This window comes from Oncorhynchus mykiss, chromosome 11 (genome assembly GCF_013265735.2).
Source record: "Oncorhynchus mykiss isolate Arlee chromosome 11, USDA_OmykA_1.1, whole genome shotgun sequence".
NCBI classification, from domain to species: domain Eukaryota; kingdom Metazoa; phylum Chordata; class Actinopteri; order Salmoniformes; family Salmonidae; genus Oncorhynchus; species Oncorhynchus mykiss.
The window spans coordinates 909,183-932,054 of record NC_048575.1 but is presented as its reverse complement, the minus strand read 5'-3'; the positions used below and the strand labels follow the sequence as shown (position 1 = coordinate 932,054).

The window sequence follows — 22,872 nt, the reverse complement described above, 5'->3', positions numbered from 1 at the left end:
AGGTCATGCAGCATATTGTAGTGTTTCCATGGTCTGCTGGTAGGTCATGCAGCATATTGTAGTGTTTCCATGGTCTGCTGGTAGGTCATGCAGCATATTGTAGTGTTTCCATGGTCTGCTGGTAGGTCATGCAGCATATTGTAGTGTTTCCATGGTCTGCTGGTAGGTCATGCAGCATATTGTAGTGTTTCCATGGTCTGCTGGTAGGTCATGCAGCATATTGTAGTGTTTCCATGGTCTGCTGGTAGGTCATGCAGCATATTGTAGTGTTTCCATGGTCTGCTGGTAGGTCATGCAGCATATTGTAGTGTTTCCATGGTCTGCTGGTAGGTCATGCAGCATATTGTAGTGTTTCCATGGTCTGCTGGTAGGTCATGCAGCATATTGTAGTGTTTCCATGGTCTGCTGGTAGGTCATGCAGCATATTGTAGTGTTTCCATGGTCTGCTGGTAGGTCATGCAGCATATTGTAGTGTTTCCATGGTCTGCTGGTAGGTCTTGCAGCATATTGTAGTGTTTCCATGGTCTGCTGGTAGGTCTTGCAGCATATTGTAGTGTTTCTATGGTCTGCTGGTAGGTCATGCAGCATATTGTAGTGTTTCCATGGTCTGCTGGTAGGTCATGCAGCATATTGTAGTGTTTCTATGGTCTGCTGGTAGGTCTTGCAGCATATTGTAGTGTTTCTATGGTCTGCTGGTAGGTCATGCAGCATATTGTAGTGTTTCCATGGTCTGCTGGTAGGTCTTGCAGCATATTGTAGTGTTTCCATGGTCTGCTGGTAGGTCTTGCAGCATATTGTAGTGTTTCCATGGTCTGCTGGTAGGTCTTGCAGCATATTGTAGTGTTTCCATGGTCTGCTGGTAGGTCATGCAGCATATTGTAGTGTTTCTATGGTCTGCTGGTAGGTCATGCAGCATATTGTAGTATTTCCATGGTCTGCTGGTAGGTCATGCAGCATATTGTAGTGTTTCTATGGTCTGCTGGTAGGTCTTGCAGCATATTGTAGTGTTTCCATGGTCTGTTGGTAGGTCATGCAGCATATTGTAGTGTTTCCATGGTCTGTTGGTAGGTCATGCAGCATATTGTAGTGTTTCCATGGTCTGCTGGTAGGTCATGCAGCATATTGTAGTGTTTCTATGGTCTGCTGGTAGGTCATGCAGCATATTGTAGTGTTTCCATGGTCTGCTGGTAGGTCATGCAGCATATTGTAGTGTTTCCATGGTCTGCTGGTAGGTCATGCAGCATATTGTAGTGTTTCCATGGTCTGCTGGTAGGTCATGCAGCATATTGTAGTGTTTCCATGGTCTGCTGGTAGGTCATGCAGCATATTGTAGTGTTTCTATGGTCTGCTGGTAGGTCATGCAGCATATTGTAGTGTTTCTATGGTCTGCTGGTAGGTCATGCAGCATATTGTAGTGTTTCCATGGTCTGCTGGTAGGTCATGCAGCATATTGTAGTGTTTCCATGGTCTGCTGGTAGGTCATGCAGCATATTGTAGTGTTTCCATGGTCTGCTGGTAGGTCATGCAGCATATTGTAGTGTTTCTATGGTCTGCTGGTAGGTCATGCAGCATATTGTAGTGTTTCCATGGTCTGCTGGTAGGTCATGCAGCATATTGTAGTGTTTCCATGGTCTGCTGGTAGGTCATGCAGCATATTGTAGTGTTTCCATGGTCTGCTGGTAGGTCATGCAGCATATTGTAGTGTTTCCATGGTCTGCTGGTAGGTCATGCAGCATATTGTAGTGTTTCCATGGTCTGCTGGTAGGTCATGCAGCATATTGTAGTGTTTCTATGGTCTGCTGGTAGGTCATGCAGCATATTGTAGTGTTTCCATGGTCTGCTGGTAGGTCTTGCAGCATATTGTAGTGTTTCTATGGTCTGCTGGTAGGTCATGCAGCATATTGTAGTGTTTCTATGGTCTGCTGGTAGGTCATGCAGCATATTGTAGTGTTTCCATGGTCTGCTGGTAGGTCATGCAGCATATTGTAGTGTTTCCATGGTCTGCTGGTAGGTCATGCAGCATATTGTAGTGTTTCCATGGTCTGCTGGTAGGTCATGCAGCATATTGTAGTGTTTCCATGGTCTGCTGGTAGGTCATGCAGCATATTGTAGTGTTTCTATGGTCTGCTGGTAGGTCATGCAGCATATTGTAGTGTTTCTATGGTCTGCTGGTAGGTCATGCAGCATATTGTAGTATTTCCATGGTCTGCTGGTAGGTCATGCAGCATATTGTAGTGTTTCTATGGTCTGCTGGTAGGTCTTGCAGCATATTGTAGTGTTTCCATGGTCTGTTGGTAGGTCATGCAGCATATTGTAGTGTTTCTATGGTCTGCTGGTAGGTCATGCAGCATATTGTAGTGTTTCCATGGTCTGCTGGTAGGTCATGCAGCATATTGTAGTGTTTCCATGGTCTGCTGGTAGGTCATACAGCATATTGTAGTGTTTATATGGTCTGCTGGTAGGTCATGCAGCATATTGTAGTGTTTCCATGGTCTGCTGGTAGGTCATGCAGCATATTGTAGTGTTTCCATGGTCTGCTGGTAGGTCATGCAGCATATTGTAGTGTTTCCATGGTCTGCTGGTAGGTCATGCAGCATATTGTAGTGTTTCCATGGTCTGCTGGTAGGTCATGCAGCATATTGTAGTGTTTCCATGGTCTGCTGGTAGGTCATGCAGCATATTGTAGTGTTTCTATGGTCTGCTGGTAGGTCATGCAGCATATTGTAGTGTTTCTATGGTCTGCTGGTAGGTCATGCAGCATATTGTAGTGTTTCCATGGTCTGCTGGTAGGTCATGCAGCATATTGTAGTGTTTCCATGGTCTGCTGGTAGGTCATGCAGCATATTGTAGTGTTTCTATGGTCTGCTGGTAGGTCATGCAGCATATTGTAGTGTTTCTATGGTCTGCTGGTAGGTCATGCAGCATATTGTAGTGTTTCCATGGTCTGCTGGTAGGTCATGCAGCATATTGTAGTGTTTCCATGGTCTGCTGGTAGGTCATGCAGCATATTGTAGTGTTTCTATGGTCTGTTGGTAGGTCATGCAGCATATTGTAGTGTTTCTATGGTCTGTTGGTAGGTCATGCAGCATATTGTAGTGTTTCTATGGTCTGCTGGTAGGTCATGCAGCATATTGTAGTGTTTCCATGGTCTGCTGGTAGGTCATGCAGCATATTGTAGTGTTTCTATGGTCTGCTGGTAGGTCATGCAGCATATTGTAGTGTTTCCATGGTCTGCTGGTAGGTCATGCAGCATATCGTAGTGTTTCTATGGTCTGCTGGTAGGTCATGCAGCATATCGTAGTGTTTCTATGGTCTGTTGGTAGGTCATGCAGCATATTGTAGTGTTTCTATGGTCTGTTGGTAGGTCATGCAGCATATCGTAGTGTTTCCATGGTCTGCTGGTAGGTCATGCAGCATATTGTAGTGTTTCCATGGTCTGCTGGTAGGTCATGCAGCATATTGTAGTGTTTCCATGGTCTTCTGGTAGGTCATGCAGCATATTGTAGTGTTTCCATGGTCTGCTGGTAGGTCATGCAGCATATTGTAGTGTTTCTATGGTCTGCTGGTAGGTCATGCAGCATATTGTAGTGTTTCTATGGTCTGCTGGTAGGTCATGCAGCATATTGTAGTGTTTCCATGGTCTGCTGGTAGGTCATGCAGCATATTGTAGTGTTTCTATGTTCTGCTGGTAGGTCATGCAGCATATTGTAGTGTTTCCATGGTCTGCTGGTAGGTCATGCAGCATATTGTAGTGTTTCCATGGTCTGCTGGTAGGTCATGCAGCATATTGTAGTGTTTCTATGGTCTGCTGGTAGGTCATGCAGCATATTGTAGTGTTTCCATGGTCTGCTGGTAGGTCATGCAGCATATTGTAGTGTTTCCATGGTCCAACCTTCCCACAATAAGGGGTGAATTTGGCCCATTCCTTCTGACAGAGCTGGTGTAACTGGTTCAGGTTTGTAGGCCTCCTTGGTCACACACACCTTTTCAGTTCTGCCCACGTGTTCTATAGGATTGAGGTCAGGGCTTGACTTTGTCGTCCTTGACATTTTGCCACAACTTTGGAGGTATGCTTGGGGTCATTGTCCATTTGGAAGTCCCATTTGCGACCAAGCTAACTTTCTGACTGGTGTCTTGAGAATTTGCTTCAATATATCCACATAATTGTCCCTAATGATGACATCTATTTTGTGAAGTGCACCACCCCTGCAGCAAAGCACCCCCACAACATGATGCTGCCACCCCCGTGCTTCACGGTTGGGATGGTGTTCTTCGGCTTCCAAACATAACGATGGTCATTATGGCCAAACAGTTCTATTTTTGTTCCATCAGACCAGAGGACATTTCTCCAAAAAGTGTTATTTTGTCCCCATGTGCAGTTGCAAATCGAAGTCTGGCTTTTTGGGGGGGTTTTGGAGCAGTGGCTTCTTCCTTGCTGAGCGGCCTTTCAATGTTATGTCGATATAGGACTTGTTTTACTGTGGATATAGATACTTTTGTACCTGTTTCCTCCAGCATCTTCACAGGGTCCTTTGCTGTTGTTCTGGGATTGATTTGCACTTTTTGCACCAAAGTAGGTATATCTCTAGGAGACAGAACGTGTCTCCTTCCTGAGTGGTATGATGGCTGCGTGGTCCCATGGAGTTTATACTTGCGTACTATTGTTTGTACAGATGAACGTGGTACCTTCAGGCGTTTGTAAATTGCTCCCAAGGATGAAACAGACTTGTGGAGGTCTATAAAAAAATAAAATAAGATCTGAGGTCTTGGCTGATTTCTTTAGATTTTCCCATGATGTCAAGCAAAGAGGCACTGCATTTGAAGGTAGGCCTCGAAATACATCCACAATAATTGACAATTAGCCTATCGGAAGCTTCTGAAGCACAATTTCTGACATTTTCCAAGCTGTTTAACCTTTCTGATCTCCCCATCCCGGATCCGGGTTCGTGAATACAGACTCAAGCTCATTACCATAACGCAACGTTAACTATTCATGAAAATCGCAAATGAAATGAAATAAATATGCTAGCTCTCAAGCTTAGCCTTTTGTTAACAACACTGTCATCTCAGATTTTCAAAATATGCTTCTCAACCATTGCAAAACAAGCATTTGTGTAACAGTATTGATGGCTAATGTAGCATTTAGCATTAGCATTCAGCTGGCAACATTTACACAAAAAAACAGAAAAGCATTCAAAAAAATCATTTACCTTTGAAGAACTTCAGATGTTTTCAATGAGGAGACTCTCAGATAGCAAATGTTCAGTTTTTCCTGAAAGATTATTTGTTTAGGACAAATCGCTCCGTTTTCTGCGTCACGTTTAGCTATGAAAAAACCCCTGTATCCAGGATTGTGTTAATCTATCAGCAAGCTCATTAGCATAACACAACGTTAACTATTTATGAAAATCGCAAATGAAATGAAATAAATATGCCATCTCTCAAGCTTAGCCTTTTGTAAACAACACTGTCATCTCAGATTTTCAAAATATGCTTCTCAACCATAGGAAAACAATCATTTGTGTAAAAGTAGCTAGCTAGAGTTAGCATTTCGCGTTAGCATTTAGCGTTAGCATTAGCGTTAGCATCCAGCACGCAACATTAACAAAAACATAAAAGCCTTCAAATAAAATCATTTACCTTTGAAGAACTTCTGATGTTTTCAATGAGGATACTCTGTTAGATAGCAGATGCTCAGTTTTTCCAAAAAGATTCCTTGTGTATTAGAAAGAGCTCCGTTTTATACATCACATTTGGCTACCAAAAAAAATCCATAAATTCAGTCCTCAAAACGCAAACTTTTTTCCAAATTAACTCCATAATATCGACTGAAAACATGGCAAACGTTGTTTAGAATCAATCCTCAAGGTGTTTTTCACATATCTCTTCATTGATACATCGTTCTTGGAAACATGCTTTCTCTCCTGAATCCCAGGAGAAAATGCCTGCACCTGAAGATTACGCACAAATTTAGACAAAGGACACCGGGCGGACCTCTGGAAAATGTAGTCTCTTATGGCCAATCTTCCAATGATATGCCTACAAATACGTCACAATGCTGCTAAGACCTTGGGCGAACGACAGAAAGTGTAGGCTCATTCCTTGCGCAATCACAGCCATATAAGGAGAGAATGGAAAACAGAGCTTCAGAAATTCTGCTAATTCCTGGGTGATGCATCATCTTGGTTTCGCCTGTAGAATGAGTTCTGGGGCACTTACAGACAAAATCTTTGCAGATTCTGAAACGTCAGAGTGTTTTCTTTCCAAAACTGTCAAGAATATGCATAGTCGAGCATCTTTTCGTGACAAAATATCGCGCTTAAAACGGGAACGTTTTTTATCCAAAAATGAAATAGCGCCCCTAGAGCTCTAAGAGGTTAAAGGAATAGTCAACTTAGTATGTAAACTTCTGATCCACTCAAATTGTGATAGTGAATTTTAAGTCAAAAAAACAATTGTTGGAAATAATACTTGTCATGCACAAAGTAGATGTCCTAACCAACTTGCCAAAACTATAGTTTGTAAACAAGAAATGTGTGGAGTGGTTGAGAAACTAGTTTTAATGACTCCAACCTAAGTGTATGTCACTACTTCATGAGAGGCATTTGAATGTTTTAACAGTTTAGCTTCTGTCTCTCTCCTCGCCCCTACCTGGGCTTGAACCATGGACCCTCTGCACACATCAACAGCCACCCTCTAGCTAGCTAGCTAGCTAGCTAGCATTGTGTATGATCTGTGTACAGTAGTAATATTATTCTAATCATAAATCCATTTGCATTGCTAGTTATAGACTAATATTAGCGCACATTGGTCCTAGTTAGCTTTAGCTAGCTGCAGATTCATACTCAAGCTATGACGATGTTTGTTTTGTTAGTATGAGTTGGGATTATTCCGGTTCATTGTCTAATCCCTCTGCATATGACTCCATCAGTCTACTTTCAGAGAAGTGAACCATACATTTAGTTTTTCTTGCATTAAGCACACGTTTCAATTAAAACGTTTATTTTAAACGACATCAAAAGCCAACTGTAAATCCTGAAAAGGCTTCTCAATATTAGATGCCCTAAAATAAGTAATTGTCATTAGCATACAGAGTCCACTCTTCTGTCATTTATATACTGTGAAAAGCATTGGACCAGCGGGGTCAAGTGTTCAAGCCTTTTCGATAAGTCGATAAAATGTAAGTGCACAGTTTGGCTATCTGACGATGGTTATCCAACTGGCACGTATCGCCACCCTTATTTAAAGGGCTGAAGTAGGCTGCGTTCCAGCTGTTTGGAATCTTATTACTTGCCAATGAAAGATTGAATATGAGTGATGGGCAGCAAAGATGTATATTTTTTTAAATAAGGGTTAAATTCGTCCAGGCCGGACACTTAATATCAATAGATAGGAGTGCCTTCAACTCCTGAGCTTGTTCTCGGCTCTCAGCTGTCGGCTGTCTAGCGGCATGCAGAGCCTCATTCGCAGATGTTATGATGGAGTTCATTATCAAATGAAAGCCCAGCTTTAGCAAAATGCTCATTAAACAGGTCAAGCAGTTTATTCTGGTCACGTATCTGAGGTCAATTTCAGCAGAAGACCAGAGGAGGTCATTTTAACATTCATCGACTTAGTGGTTTTCCATCATTTTGTGCGGTTGAGGTTTCTCTTGGTAGATTTGTCATAGAAGCTAGATTGGCCTTTCTGTATTAACAAGATGCTCTTATTTCTGGAGAAAACATGATTGCGTTTAACGCATTCTCATATCTGTCGCATGTGTGAAGTCTGACAGAACTGCTTCAAGTTCTGTGACTATGAACCGATGGAAACTTTAGGCCAACTTCACAAAGATCGCTTAAACCATTATGGAAACAACCAATGGCTGAAAATTATGCGGATTGTTAGAATAACTTGAAGTGTTGACTTGGAGATGTCTTTTTGTTTGGGCCTGGCGACTGCATTTATCAATTGCGTAGAAGCCTGTACAATCAGTCCTCGTATGGCCTCTGAGTTATGATAACAAGTCCCAGTATAAATTGCCCATAGGCATCATAGCATTTCCCCCAACCACACAGAACTTCAGTCAGTGAATCAAGGGGTTGTATTTTTGCAGATGGCTTATAGCATCCTATTAAATCTAAGTTAATTAGCTTTTGATAACTGCAGTTTCAATTCTAAAAACTGCTTTGGTTTAGATGAAGACCTTAATTCATTAAATTTAATTTAACCTTTAACTAGGCAAGTCAGTTAAATTCTTATTTACATTGATGGCCTAGGAACAGTGGGTTAACTGCCTTGTTCAGGGGCAGAACAGATTATATATATTTATTTTTACCTTGTCAGGGTTTCGATCTAGCAACTTTTTGGTTACTGGCCCAAAGCCAGGCTACCTGCTGCCTACGGGCTCCCGAGTGGCGCAGCGGTCTAAGGCACTGCAGTTCAGTGCTAGAGGTGTCACTACAGACCCTAGTTCGATTCCAGGCTTTATCACAACCGGCCGTGATTGGGAGTCCCATGGCCCAGTGTCGTACGGGGTAGGCCGTCATTATAAATTTGTTAATTGACTTGCCTAGTTACATTACGTATCCGTCTTTAATATGACTGACTACCTCTCATTCACTTGGTCACATCGATAAACATCAGCCAGTCGAGCCTATAGACTGATTTATAAAATATTTGTTTGTCCGGTTGCGGACAGAACTAAGACGGTATGAACCCAGTCTTTTGTCTTGTACAATTTACACATCAGACTCATGTTAATGTGTCGGTCCCAACCCTGATCTAGGTTACATTTTAGAGTCAGAAGTTCATCCACAGCCATTGGGCCTGGGTTCAGGGGAATGTTTCTTAACACCAAGAGCAGAAAAATGAAACACCTTGATTTGTTGCTTCCTAAAATCTCTACACTTATTATTAAAATAATCCTAACTTCAGTCCTCTGATACAACAGTTGGTAGCCAGACCAAAACCTGCAGATGAGAATGTATTAATGAGCTGTAGGAATCCAACGGTAACACAATCAGACCACTCTTTAAGATAAAAGCTGCGGTACCATCAAAGTAGGGTTTGGTGTTTTCTGGGTTTTTACCCTACCACCCCCACTCTTCAGGGGACCGGCACACGCCTAGTCTGCAGGCACACGCCTAGTCTGCAGGCACACGCCTAGTCTGCAGGCACACGCCTAGTCTGCAGGTGACCAGAAACAAGCTACATACGAATAATACCAGAATAGATCATCTAGTGATTGTAGATTTTGCTGTGAAGAGACCGAGATGAGATTGAGATCTCTCTCATTCTGATGGTGGAAATCGGTTTGTATAAGTTAAACCAAATCAAGTGGTTTTATGTATCAGTTTATAAACCATGTGCTGTGGAATTGGTACATTGCACATCTCTTCCCATTTTTTTATTTTGCAACTTGTATGGGGCAGCTTTCAACACGTTTTCTTCAAATGAAACTGGTATATTTTTACATTTATGCCAATTATTTTCAGTGAATTTGTATCTTTTTGATATTTGGCAGAACAAGTTCCCTGCCTTTCTACCTCTAACATGGTATTTTGTCACCTGTGAGTCACAGCAATCTTTAGTATTTGGTTGAGGTGATGGTAGAAAGTTGTAGTAGCTTTGACTACTCGCTCAGCCTATAACGGTTAATATACACTTCAGAGGTACAACGGGCTCAGCGGAACGGCTCAGCCGCCATCTCGGCTTGCCTGTGAGGGCTGGTATGACACAAAAGGAACCTGGGACAAAACAAACTACGATCACTTATCATCCAAGAACGCAGTCTCTCCATAGCCCACACTAGCTTGTTGGAGGCGCCTGTCCATCTTTAATTTGGACGATTTGTTAACTGCCTGGATTCCCTGTGCTGTTGACTTACACACATTAATGGGTTAGCCGTATGCTAACTGGCTAGAGCTGCGGTATGCTAACTGGCTAGAGCTGCGGTATGCTAACTGGCTAGAGCTGCGGTATGCTAACTGGCTAGAGCTGCGGTATGCTAACTGGCTAGAGCTGCGGTATGCTAACTGGCTAGAGCTGCGGTATGCTAACTGGCTAGAGCTGCGGTATGCTAACTGGCTAGAGCTGCGGTATGCTAACTGGCTAGAGCTGCGGTATGCTAACTGGCTAGAGCTGCGGTAGGCTAACTGGCTAGAGCTGCAGTGTTTTTAGTCAGCGTTGGTCTTTAAATGTTTCGCTGTGACTTGCACTTCTCTGACCTTTAACATTTATGCTCCGGCTCTCCACTACAATTGGAAAACAGTCGGGGGCCATTATTGTGCCAGTCATTTTTGGCGTGGCTGTGTAGCGCTGGCTAACCAACTATTGGGCAATGGCAGATCGGAGTGATGAAATGGTTCAGGAGAGATCAGGCTTCAGGTCTTGGGCCGGGGGCGCCTCAATACAATTTCCCCTTTATTACTGCATACTGTCCAGGTGGCAGTGAGGCAGTAGCTGGACCTGTGGTTCAGTATCATCTGCTGCCAAGGTACACTGGCAGTGCCCCCAGGGGTAGAGCTGCATTCCTGCTGGCTTCTGCTCAGCCCCTCTAAATGAAGATTCTTGGGCTCATTAACTTCCTGGAACCTCTCTGCTAGAGTGAAGCCTCAAGGGGGGCATCTGGCCGGCCTGGGGTTGGGCTGACAATAGACGGATAGTACTTCAGCCCCTCTGTTTGTAATAAACTGTAGAAACAAGTAGTTTAGACTGCAGACACAGCGCTACGCTGTTGAACACAGACTAGTCTCCAGTTTAAAGGTCCTCCTGCTCACGTTCTGTGTACAGTAGATAGACCACTCTAACGTGTGGCTAGTTTGTCCTCAACCTCCAGCACAAGACATTTTCTCCATGTCGTAATTTGACTGGTGGATTGTGAAACCTTGGGTGTAGATTACTCAATGACCTCTTTCATACCTTTTACGTGTGTTTGTCATCTCTAGGAATGTGAGCCTCTTCTGAGAAGGTTACTCAGCTGTTGGTGTGTCATTTACAGACTTCCTCGGTCTAGTGTGGCGGAATGTCGTCCTCTGTCTAGTGTGGCGGAATGTCGTCCTCTGTCTATAGTGTGGCGGAATGTCGGCCTCGGCCTATAGTGTGGCGGAATCTCGGCCTATAGTGTGGCGGAATGTCGGCCTCGGTCTATAGTGTGGCGGAATGTCGGCCTCGGCCTATAGTGTGGCGGAATGTCGGCCTCGGCCTATAGTGTGGCGGAATGTCGGCCTCGGCCTATAGTGTGGCGGAATGTCGGCCTCGGCCTATAGTGTGGCGGAATGTCGGCCTCGGCCTATAGTGTGGCGGAATGTCGGCCTCGGCCTATAGTGTGGCGGAATGTCGGCCTCGGCCTATCGTGTGGCGGAATGTCGGCCTCGGCCTATAGTGTGGCGGAATGTCGGCCTCGGCCTATAGTGTGGCGGAATGTTTTTCAACTGAAACAGTTTACTCCAAACAGAAATCCACTGACACCATGACGTCTAACTACCAGAAGAATACAGGGGTCTCCTTTGTGATGTTCTGACCATTGCTGGCACTGTGATAGCCACACTGCCAGGCTGCCCTTCCTATAAATACATCTGTGGAAAGTGACTGACTGTATAGTGACTTTATCATATAGCGATAGAGATTCTGTCAGCTCAGACATTTTGCTATTTATATCTCTGGATGGCTAAAGCATAGTGACTGGATATCAAATCCAGTGTTATTTGTCACAGGCTTTGGAAACAACCGGTGTAGACTAGCAGTGAAATGTTAACTTACAGGCCCTTCCCAACAATGCAGAGAAAAGGCATAAAGTGAGACCAGAGGGTAAACTGTAACAGCAGCGTATGTAAAGAGCTGGTGCAAGAAAGGCTGAATGCAGGGGTAGCTATTGGTTAACTATAATGGAGAAAATAAACTCGAATAAATAAACTGTTGGAGTTAAGAGAAGAGGGATTTATACCTATTCTGGAGGGAATGGTATTTGTCTGAGGCTTTCTGGCTGTGGCTCAGCTTTTCATGACCTGGAGACCTACACAAAGTATCAGATCTGAAATGGATTCTAGATGGGTGGATCTTTCATTTAAAGCCACTATTAGAACGTCACTTGAGTTTGAGTTTTGACGACTGGTGCTATTTTCTGACGTAACAAATGCATGGCTGTTAGGAGAGAGAGGAGTGCTGTGTTTGCTGCCACCACCCCCATCCAACCGTCCAGAAATATCCTACACCGCAGTCTGTGTAAAGAGCATTGTGGGTACTGTGTCTTCAGAAAGTGTTCACACCCCTTGACTTTTTCCATGTTTTAAAGCATGATTTTTTAAAAAATGGATTCAGGTAACTTTTTTGCCACTGCCCTACACACCATAATGTCAGTGGAATCGTTTTTTGAACATTATTACAAAAAATGAATGCAATGTTTCGATTCTAAGTCTTCAACTGTATGTTTGGGCAAATCCAATATTACACTTAACTGAGTACCACTCCATGTTTTCAAGTGTAGTGGTGGCTGCATCTTATGGATGTGCTGCCGGATGTGCTGCCGGGACGGCAGGGTAGCCTAGTGGTTAGAGCGTTGGACTAGTAACCGGCAAGATCAAACCCCCGAGCTGACAACGTACAAATCTGTCGTTCTGCCCCTGAACAGGCAGTTAACCCACAGTTCCTAGGCCGTCATTGAAAATAAGAATTTGTTCTTAACTGACTTGCCTCGTAAAATAAATAAATATTTTAGAGCTCAGCACAGGCAACATCCTCGAGGAAAACCTGCTTCAGTCTGCTTTCAACCAGACACTGGGAGATGAACTCACCTTTCAGCTGGACAATAACCTAAAACACAAGGCCAAATCTACACGAGTTGCTTACTAAGAAGACAGTGAATGTTCCATGTTTTACCTTAAATCTACTTATCTGCAGAATGGCGAGACTTGAGATGGTTGTCTAGCGACGATCAATAACCATTTGAAAAGGGTAATCTACATATGTTGCACAATGCAGTTGTGGAAAGCTCTTAGACATACCCAGGAAGACTCACAGCTGTCATCTCGGGTGTGAATCTCAGGTGTGTGTAGTTTAGTGAGGGGAAAAATGTAATCAATTTTGAGTTCGGGCTGTAACAACAACGTAGAATAAGGTCAAAGGGTATGAATACTTTCTGAAGGTACCTTCTATTCAGACCATCTTATGTAAACATTGAGTGACTTTGTGTACATCCAGTTTTACTGTCAGGACTGATCTGAGCAGTCACCTGACTAGGAGCCTGTGGCGGCGTTGGCAGGAGGTCAAATGGCTTTAGGGGTCAGAGGTGAATCAGTTGGATAGACGGCTGAATGACTGACAGCCAGCTGATCCATACATGGGTACAGATGCTTCCCTCTGAAGTCTATCATTTAGACAACCTGTTCACATTACGTTAGTCATTTAGCAGAGTGACTTAGTGCATCCATCTTAAGGTATCTAGGGCGAGACAACCACATAGGAAGTAAATTCTTCCTGAAAGTAGCGATCAGCGGCGTCTCCGTGTGTCCACCTGTTTTATAGTCTCTGAGGTTGTGGCTTGGGTGCAGAGGATATTAACAGAATGGTTTTGTTTCACAGCATCTGTTTATAAAATAATGTTGGTCTTTCTGCGGTGGGCTTCTTGTTAGCCTCACTGTCTGGTCTAGTCATATCCTGGACAAGGTACAAAGCTCATGATGATAAATTATTACGTCTAGATGGAGTAAGTCTTGAACCAGCCTCTGCTTCCAGGCTTCCTGGTGTTTTGAACCAGTCATAACCATATATGTTGGGGCAAAATATATTGTGCTTCCTGTTGTGTGTAATTGCTAACAGATGTTTTTCTTCTGTCTCTAGGTGGAGACCAGGGGGTCTTGAATGGCTTCTTCAGTAACTGGGCAACAGCAGATATATCAAAACACCTCCCCTTCATCTACAACCTCAGCAGCATAGCGATCTACACTTACCTTCCAGCATTCAAACAGTAAGTACTCAATCTACACTTACCTTCCAGCATTCAAACAGTCAGTACTCAATCTACACTTACCTTCCAGCATTCAAACAGTCAGTACTCAATCTACACTTACCTTCCAGCATTCAAACAGTCAGTACTCAATCTACACTTACCTTCCAGCATTCAAACAGTCAGTACTCAATCTACACTTACCTTCCAGCATTCAAACAGTCAGTACTCAATCTACACTTACCTTCCAGCATTCAAACAGTCAGTACTCAATCTACACTTACCTTCCAGCATTCAAACAGTCAGTACTCCATCTACACTTACCTTCCAGCATTCAAACAGTCAGTACTCCATCTACACTTACCTTCCAGCATTCAAACAGTCAGTACTCCATCTACACTTACCTTCCAGCATTCAAACAGTCAGTACTCAATCTACACTTACCTTCCAGCATTCAAACAGTCAGTACTCAATCTACTCCCCCCTTTCAGTACTCATATGATAGAACTGTGTAGCTCTAGTTACTGGTTTAGGCAGTAACGACTATCTGAATAGATCTCTATTTCTTACATCGATAAACCATTCAGCTGAATCACAAACATGGCTACCTCAAGTTAATATTTGAGGTGTTTTCTACAACTCCCTGCTTGCCTAACGTTAGGTGGGAAGATCAGCAGTGACTCAATAGTAGACTACCTGTAAAATCCCTAGCAGGGAAAGGTTTGTTGGTGTGGGTTGTTAGAACGGGAGGCGTAAGGTGATACGGTCACATGAAAGTGTGCTCATGCTATGGCATCAGGTTACCAGTGATGGGAGCTTTTACGGAGCAGCAGCATAAAGTCTAAAGGCTTCTCCCAGCTACTGTTGGGCCCAAGGCCTTGTTGGGTTAGATATCAAGCCGGCGCTTCACAGCTGAGGCCAAAATAAAGCTATTTATTTAAAGACCTTAATGCCTGTAGACAGGACCTCTGCTGGTCAGTGACAAATCTCTCCCTCCTTTCTCTCTTGCCCTTCATTCTCTCCCCCCACCACCCCCCTCTCTCTGGCATTTATTTTTCCTCTGGCAAAATCAGACATTTCATCAATGTATCTCAGCAGTTTTTCTTTTTCTTTTTATTTAACCAGGTAGGCTAGTTGAGAACACCTTTATTTAACCAGGTAGGCTAGTTGAGAACACCTTTATTTAACCAGGTAGGCTAGTTGAGAACACCTTTATTTAACCAGGTAGGCTAGTTGAGAACACCTTTATTTAACCAGGTAGGCTAGTTGAGAACACCTTTATTTAACCAGGTAGGCTAGTTGAGAACACCTTTATTTAACCAGGTAGGCTAGTTGAGAACACCTTTATTTAACCAGGTAGGCTAGTTGAGAACACCTTTATTTAACCAGGTAGGCTAGTTGAGAACACCTTTATTTAACCAGGTAGGCCAGTTGAGAACACCTTTATTTAACCAGGTAGGCTAGTTGAGAACACCTTTATTTAACCAGGTAGGCTAGTTGAGAACACCTTTATTTAACCAGGTAGGCCAGTTGAGAACACCTTTATTTAACCAGGTAGGCCAGTTGAGAACACCTTTATTTAACCAGGTAGGCTAGTTGAGAACACCTTTATTTAACCAGGTAGGCTAGTTGAGAACACCTTTATTTAACCAGGTAGGCTAGTTGAGAACACCTTTATTTAACCAGGTAGGCCAGTTGAGAACACCTTTATTTAACCAGGTAGGCCAGTTGAGAACACCTTTATTTAACCAGGTAGGCTAGTTGAGAACACCTTTATTTAACCAGGTAGGCCAGTTGAGAACACCTTTATTTAACCAGGTAGGCCAGTTGAGAACACCTTTATTTAACCAGGTAGGCTAGTTGAGAACACCTTTATTTAACCAGGTAGGCTAGTTGAGAACACCTTTATTTAACCAGGTAGGCCAGTTGAGAACACCTTTATTTAACCAGGTAGGCCAGTTGAGAACACCTTTATTTAACCAGGTAGGCTAGTTGAGAACACCTTTATTTAACCAGGTAGGCCAGTTGAGAACACCTTTATTTAACCAGGTAGGCCAGTTGAGAACACCTTTATTTAACCAGGTAGGCTAGTTGAGAACACCTTTATTTAACCAGGTAGGCTAGTTGAGAACACCTTTATTTAACCAGGTAGGCTAGTTGAGAACACCTTTATTTAACCAGGTAGGCTAGTTGAGAACACCTTTATTTAACCAGGTAGGCTAGTTGAGAACACCTTTATTTAACCAGGTAGGCTAGTTGAGAACACCTTTATTTAACCAGGTAGGCTAGTTGAGAACACCTTTATTTAACCAGGTAGGCTAGTTGAGAACACCTTTATTTAACCAGGTAGGCTAGTTGAGAACACCTTTATTTAACCAGGTAGGCTAGTTGAGAACACCTTTATTTAACCAGGTAGGCCAGTTGAGAACACCTTTATTTAACCAGGTAGGCCAGTTGAGAACACCTTTATTTAACCAGGTAGGCTAGTTGAGAACACCTTTATTTAACCAGGTAGGCCAGTTGAGAACACCTTTATTTAACCAGGTAGGCCAGTTGAGAACACCTTTATTTAACCAGGTAGGCTAGTTGAGAACACCTTTATTTAACCAGGTAGGCTAGTTGAGAACACCTTTATTTAACCAGGTAGGCTAGTTGAGAACACCTTTATTTAACCAGGTAGGCTAGTTGAGAACACCTTTATTTAACCAGGTAGGCCAGTTGAGAACACCTTTATTTAACCAGGTAGGCTAGTTGAGAACAAGTTCTCATTTACAACTGCGACCTGGCCAACATAAAGCAAAGCAGTTCGACACACAACGACAGAGTTACACATGGAATAAACAAAACATACAGTCAATAATACAGTAGAACAAAAGAAAACAACAAGTTTATATACAGTGAGTGCAAATGAGGTAAGTTAAGGAAATAAATAGGCCATGGTGGCGAAGTAATTACAATATAGCAATTAAACACTGGAATGGTAGATTGGCAGAAGATGAATGTGAAGGTAGAGATACTGGGGTGTAAAGGAGAAAGATGCATAAATAAATACAGTATGGGGATGAGGTAGGTAGATGGGCTGTTAACAGATGGGCTATGTACAGGTGCAGTGATCTGAAAACTGCTCTAACAGCTGGTGCTTAAAGCTAGTGAGGGAGATGTGAGTCTCCAGCTTCAGAGATTTTTGCAATTATTTCCAGTCATGGGCAGCAGAGAACTGGAAGGAAAGATGACCAAAGGAGGAATTGGCTTTGGGGGTGACCAGTGAGATATACCTGCTGGAGCGTGTGCTGCTATGGTGACCAGTGAGCTGAGATAAGGCGGGGCTTTACCTTGTAGAGACTTGTAGATAACCTGTAGCCAGTGGGTTTGGCGACGAGTATGAAGCGAGGGTTAACCAACGAGAGCGTACAGGTCGCAATGGTGGGTAGTGTATGGGGCTTTGGTGACACAACGGATGGCACTGTGATAGACTGCATCCAGTTTGTTGAGTAGAGTGTTTGAGGCTATTTTTATAGATGACATCACCGAAGTCGAGGATCGGTAGGATGGTCAGTTTTACGAGGGTATGTTTGGCAGCATGAGTGAAGGATGCTTTGTTGCGATATAGGAAGCCGATTCTAGATTTAATTTTGGATTGGAGATGCTTAATGTGAGTCTGGAAGGAGAGTTTACAGTCTAAGCAGACACCCAGGTATTTGTAGGCCCTCCGATTTGACACACTGAACTCTCAGAAGTAGTTGGTAAACCAGGCGAGGCAATCATTTGAGAAACCAAGGCGGTTGAGTCTGCTGATAAGAATGTTGTGATTGACAGAGTGGAAAGCCTTGGCCAGGTCGATGAATACGGCTGCACAGTAATGTCTCTTATCGATGGTGGTGATGTCGTTTAGAATCTTGAGCGTGGCTGAGGTGCACCCATGACCAGCTCTGAAACCAGATTGCATAGCGGAGAAGGTATGGTGGGATTCGAAATGGTCAGTAATCTGATAACTTGGCTTTCGAGGACCTTAGAAAGACAGGGTAGGATAGATGTAGGTCTGTAACAGTTTGGGTCTAGAGTGTCTCCCCCTTTGAAGAGGGGGATGACCGCGGCAGCTTTCCAATCTTTGGGAATCTCAGACGATACGAAAGAGGTTGAACAGGCTGGTAATAGGGGTTGCAACAATTTCGGCAGATCATTTTAGAAAGAGGGTCCAGATTGTCTAGCCCGGCTGATTTGTAGGGGTCCAGATTTGCAGCTCTTTCAGAACATTGGCTATCTGGATTTGGGTAAAGTAGAAATGGTGGGGGCTTTGGCGGGTTGCTGTGGAGGGTGCCGGGCTGTTGACCGGGGTAGGGATGTGGAAAGCATGACCAGCAGTAGAGAAATGCTTATTGAAATTCTCAATTATCAGAGCAGTGGGCAGCTGGGAGGAGGTGCTCTTATTCTCCATGGACTTTAGTGTCCCAGAAATTTGAGTTAGTACTACAGGATGCACATTTCTGTTTGAAAAAGCTTGCCTTAGCTTTTCTAACTGCCTGTGTATATTTGTTCCTAACTTCCCTGAAGAGTTGCATTTCACGGGGGCTATTCGTTGCTAGCAATCAGTAATCAGTTCACATATAGTATCGAGGGCACAGCTGGGGGCAGAGGGAGGTCTATAGCAAGCGACAACAGTGAGAGACTTGTTTCTGGAAAGGTGAATTTTTAGAAGTAGAAGCTCAGGAAGGGACTGGTGGGTAGGGGGGACGGAGCGGTTCAGGAAGGGACTGGTGGGTAGGGGGGATGCAGCGGTTCAGGAAGGGACTGGTGGGTAGGGGGGACGCAGCGGTTCAGGAAGGGACTGGTGGGTAGGGGGGACGGAGCGGTTCAGGAAGGGACTGGTGGGTAGGGGGGACGGAGCGGTTCAGGAAGGGACTGACTCTTGGAATCTTATTACTACTGATTAAATGGTACGGTATCTTGTAGAATTTAATCACAAATGTATTGCCCAATTTGCTGCCAATATTGCAGATATACAGGCCGAAAGCCAATCAAACATGTCAAACCACAGCAGTCACAACAATCTTTAATTACAAGAGGAGTTGTATTTCGCTACAAGATTTAAGCAAATGCTTTTACGCCTGCATTGCTTGCTGTTTGGGGTTTTAGGCTGGGTTTCTGTACAGCACTTTGAGATATCAGCTGATGTACGAAGGGCTTTATAAAATACATTTGATTGAAGTAAATTAACATGCATTCTGTTCCAGATACGGTGCCAACGCCAAGGTGGTCCACTTCCTGGGTCAGACCAAGCCGTGGAGCTACACGTACGACCCCAAGACCAAGAAGGTCAGCGGGGACATGCAGGAGACCTCCACACACCCCAGCTTCCTCCTGGACTGGTGGTTCCTCTACTCTTCCTCTGTGGTGCCCATGATGACAGAGGGATATGGAGACCAGCCCTTCCACTCTGGCTGTGTGGAAGTCAGTCTAGAAGTATTAGCCTTTTCTTCCTCTACAGAATGTATCAACAGCTGGAACAATTTAAATTAAGTGGTTACTTGGATGCTTCTTGTTAGTAAGTAAAAGTAATATTGTCTCATCGCACCTGAATTAATACCAAACGATATAAATTACGATGAGTCAATTGATGAAATGCAGTGTTACTTCAGTCCTGATGGCTGTTGCGATGTGTAACCCTCATTCGTCCATCTGATAGTTCCAATCCTCGGTCAAAGAAAGTTGTAATCATCATGGTCACTGGCATGAGCTGTGGTCCCAGATCTATAGTCACAAGGGGGATGGATGGAAGGTATGCTGAAGGAGACTAGATGGTTGTGATGCTACCTTATCAGACAACGCCTTGTCGATCGTCACTAATAATTGCTGCTTCTTGTGGGCAATCTGTTCTACAACAAACCTGGCTTAGCGTCTAGCCCTATAATACTATAGCCGTGTGTTCGCTGGCTATATGAACTGAACAAAAATATATAAACGCAACATTTAAAGTGTTGGTCCTGCGTTAAATTAGCTGAAATAAAAGATCCCAGAAATATTCCATATGCACAAAAAGCTTATTTCTCATTTTGTGCACAAATTTGTTTACATCACTGTTGGTGAGCATTTTCTCCTTTGCCAAGATAATCCATTTACCTGACAGGTGTGTGTGTGTATATAGAGAAGCTAATTTGTGATCTGATCATTACACAGGTGCACCTTGTGCTGGGCGATAAAAGGTCACTCTAAAATGTGCAGTTTTGTCACACAACGCCACAGATGTCTCAAGTTGAGGGAGGGTACAATTGGTATGATTACTGCAGCAATTCCCCGTTAATTTATCTACCGTAAGCCAACTCCGAGGTCATAAAGGATAATTTGGCAGTCCAAATTACATCCAACCGGCCTCAACTGCAGACCACGTGTATGGTGTTGTGTGGGTGAGCGGTTTGCCAATGTCAACATGGTGAACAGAGTGCCCCATGGTGGGGTTATGGTACGGGCAGGCATAATCTATGGACAATGAACACACTTGTGTTTAATTGATGGCAATTTGAATGCTCAGAGATACCGTGACGAGATCTTGAGGCCCATTGTTGTGCCATTCATCCGCTGCCATCACATGTTTCAGCATGATAATACACAGCCGCACGTCGCAAGGATCTGTACACAATATCTGGAAGCTGAAGATGGCCTGCGTACTCACTAGACATGTCACCCATGAGCATGTTTGGGGTGCTCTGGATCAACGTGTACGACAGCGTGTTCCAGTTCCCGCCTCCTATCCAGGAACTTCACACAGCCATTGAAGAGGAGTGGGACAACATTCCACAGGCCACAATCAACGGCCTGATCAACTCTGTGAAGGAGATGTTTTGCGCTGCATGAGGCAAATGGTGGTCATACTAGATACTGACCAACGGATGCATCTGTTTTCCCAGTTATGAAATCCATAGATTAGTGCCTCATGAATGTGTTTCAATTGACTGATTTCCTTTTTAAATGATCAGGAACTCAGTAAAATCTTGGCATTGTTGCCTGTTGAGTTTATATATTTGTTCAGTATAGATCGATTTGATGGTTTGGCGTGAAGTTGATGTGTAAATATGAATGGCAGGTTTTACATAATTGTGTAGCTGTACTGACTGAAGAAACGGTTTTCTCCGTAGCTTTTAGTTTTGTAGCTTTCTCCTGAATTCATCAAATCTCAAGTTCTAGCTGTTAATATTTTGTTTCCTCCTCCAGGGAAGCAGCACGTGTTTCCTCCCACAGTGTAGCAGCACGTCCCAGGAGCCCCATCACACCGAGCCATACGTGCCACCCGAGACATCTGAGGAACGCAAGCAGAAATGGGAGCAGGGCCAGGCGGACTACATGGGAATGGATTCGTTTGACAATATCCAGAAAAAGCTTGATGCTTTTCTCAAATAAACGTCTACAAGGGATCACTTAGTTTGACAGATTGATTTAGTAGACCCCCCCCCCCAATTCTCGATCTCACCAATAGTTGGTTCTTTAGTGAACCACTACCCACACCAGCTCTAAGGATTACAGCACATTGTTTTACAATGTGAAACATTCTGACATCGTTGGCAGAGCGCATACTACACAAGTATTGCATAGTGTATGTATGTTTAGGCTGTCATACTGTAAAGATGCCCACATTGTGAAGCACCATTTTTTTTTGACACGCATGATTTAAAAAATGTTTTGAAATTGCTATATTTGTGAAGAGAATAAACAGCAATAAAATATGGCCTTGTCAGATATATGAACATACGAGCCTTACATGGGGACACTGACACATTTTAAAGATTAATACTTTATTTTTTGGGGCACTGAAATACTTCTGAATCCTCAGACTAACAAAGCATTTCATGTATTGTCCTGAAATGTCCTGTGAATGGAGTCTCCACACAGCACAACCAGGGACTGTATGTGTTACCATGCAGTCAGTTGGATATGAAGTCACACTTGAATGTCTGGGCCCAGGGTAGGTCTTCAGTTGGCCTGGGCCCAGGGTAGGTCTTCAGTTGGCCTGGGCCCAGGGTAGGTCTTCAGTTGGCCTGGGCCCAGGGTAGGTCTTCAGTTGGCCTGGGCCCAGGGTAGGTCTTCAGTTGGCCTGGGCCCAGGGTAGGTCTTCAGTTGGCCTGGGCCGAAGGGTAGGTCTTCAGTTGGCCTGGGCCCAGGGTAGGTCTTCAGTTGGCCTGGGCCCAGGGTAGGTCTTTAGTTGTCGTAAACCCTCAAAAAGCTGGATTTGAGAACCTGTTCCACTCCCTCTTTTGAGCTGAAGGCTCCATTCTTGGGCTTGTGTTTGATCATATCTGTACTCTTGGTACTGACACACCCCCGGGACATGTTGGTCTCCTTCTGTTCAGCTTTTACTTGACACATGGTGCCTGTACCACAGCCCCTGTCACATGCTAAATAAACTACTGGTAGAATAAGTTGTGCTTGGTCTTTCATCTGGCACAATAACGTGCTAGGGTTCATTCAGGAAGGTCCAATGGTACAGGACATGAATACATTACGTTGTCACAATTACCCCATATCTCTGTTAGATCCGTGTTAGAAATCAGGATACGAGTACCTCATTACTATTGAGCCATTGGATTCCCATGTGAAGGCTTATTGGCCATTCATTCATAGACCTAAAGACAATATAGCACAGAGAAAGGTCATGAGCAGATGAGCTCCCACATTGTTCAGCATGTTTAGAGTTAGACAAACCTGGACATATACAGGATGCTACCCTAAACAACACAACCTTCACTCCAAACCTACAACCTGATTTTGGATGGAATTACCTGGAATGCTTCCTACACCCAAGGATTATTATTCCCAAGTCACACAGTAAATGCTCTGGCAAACAAACAGAAACCTGAAAACACCATCCAACCTGGACCTGAGCGAGTAATGCTGTCTGAATCTATTTTTTTACTTTCAAAAGCCAAGAAAAATACATTACAATTATATATTTTACTTTA

At 43.7% G+C, this 22,872-nt stretch overlaps 1 protein-coding gene across 4 annotated transcripts in view; it reads left to right on the top strand.

Annotated features, from left to right (window-relative positions):
• The window catches only part of LOC110535157 (glycogenin-1), a 30,785-nt gene extending 8,453 nt beyond the window's left edge, over positions 1-22,332 (top strand). Inside the window, exons 5-8 of one of the 4 annotated variants that reach the window (XM_021620019.2) lie at positions 13,819-13,945; positions 19,156-19,372; positions 19,608-19,700; positions 21,131-22,332. In XM_021620019.2, coding sequence (XP_021475694.1) covers positions 13,819-13,945; positions 19,156-19,372; positions 19,608-19,700; positions 21,131-21,316 — 623 coding nt within the window. In that variant the 3' untranslated portion in view covers positions 21,317-22,332. Of the gene's footprint in view, positions 1-13,818; positions 13,946-19,155; positions 19,385-19,607; positions 19,701-21,130 lie in introns of all 4 variants that reach the window. The other 3 variants (XM_021620018.2, XM_021620022.2, XM_021620020.2) reach the window with 3 other exon arrangements.
• Positions 22,333-22,872: the final 540 nt, after the last annotated feature.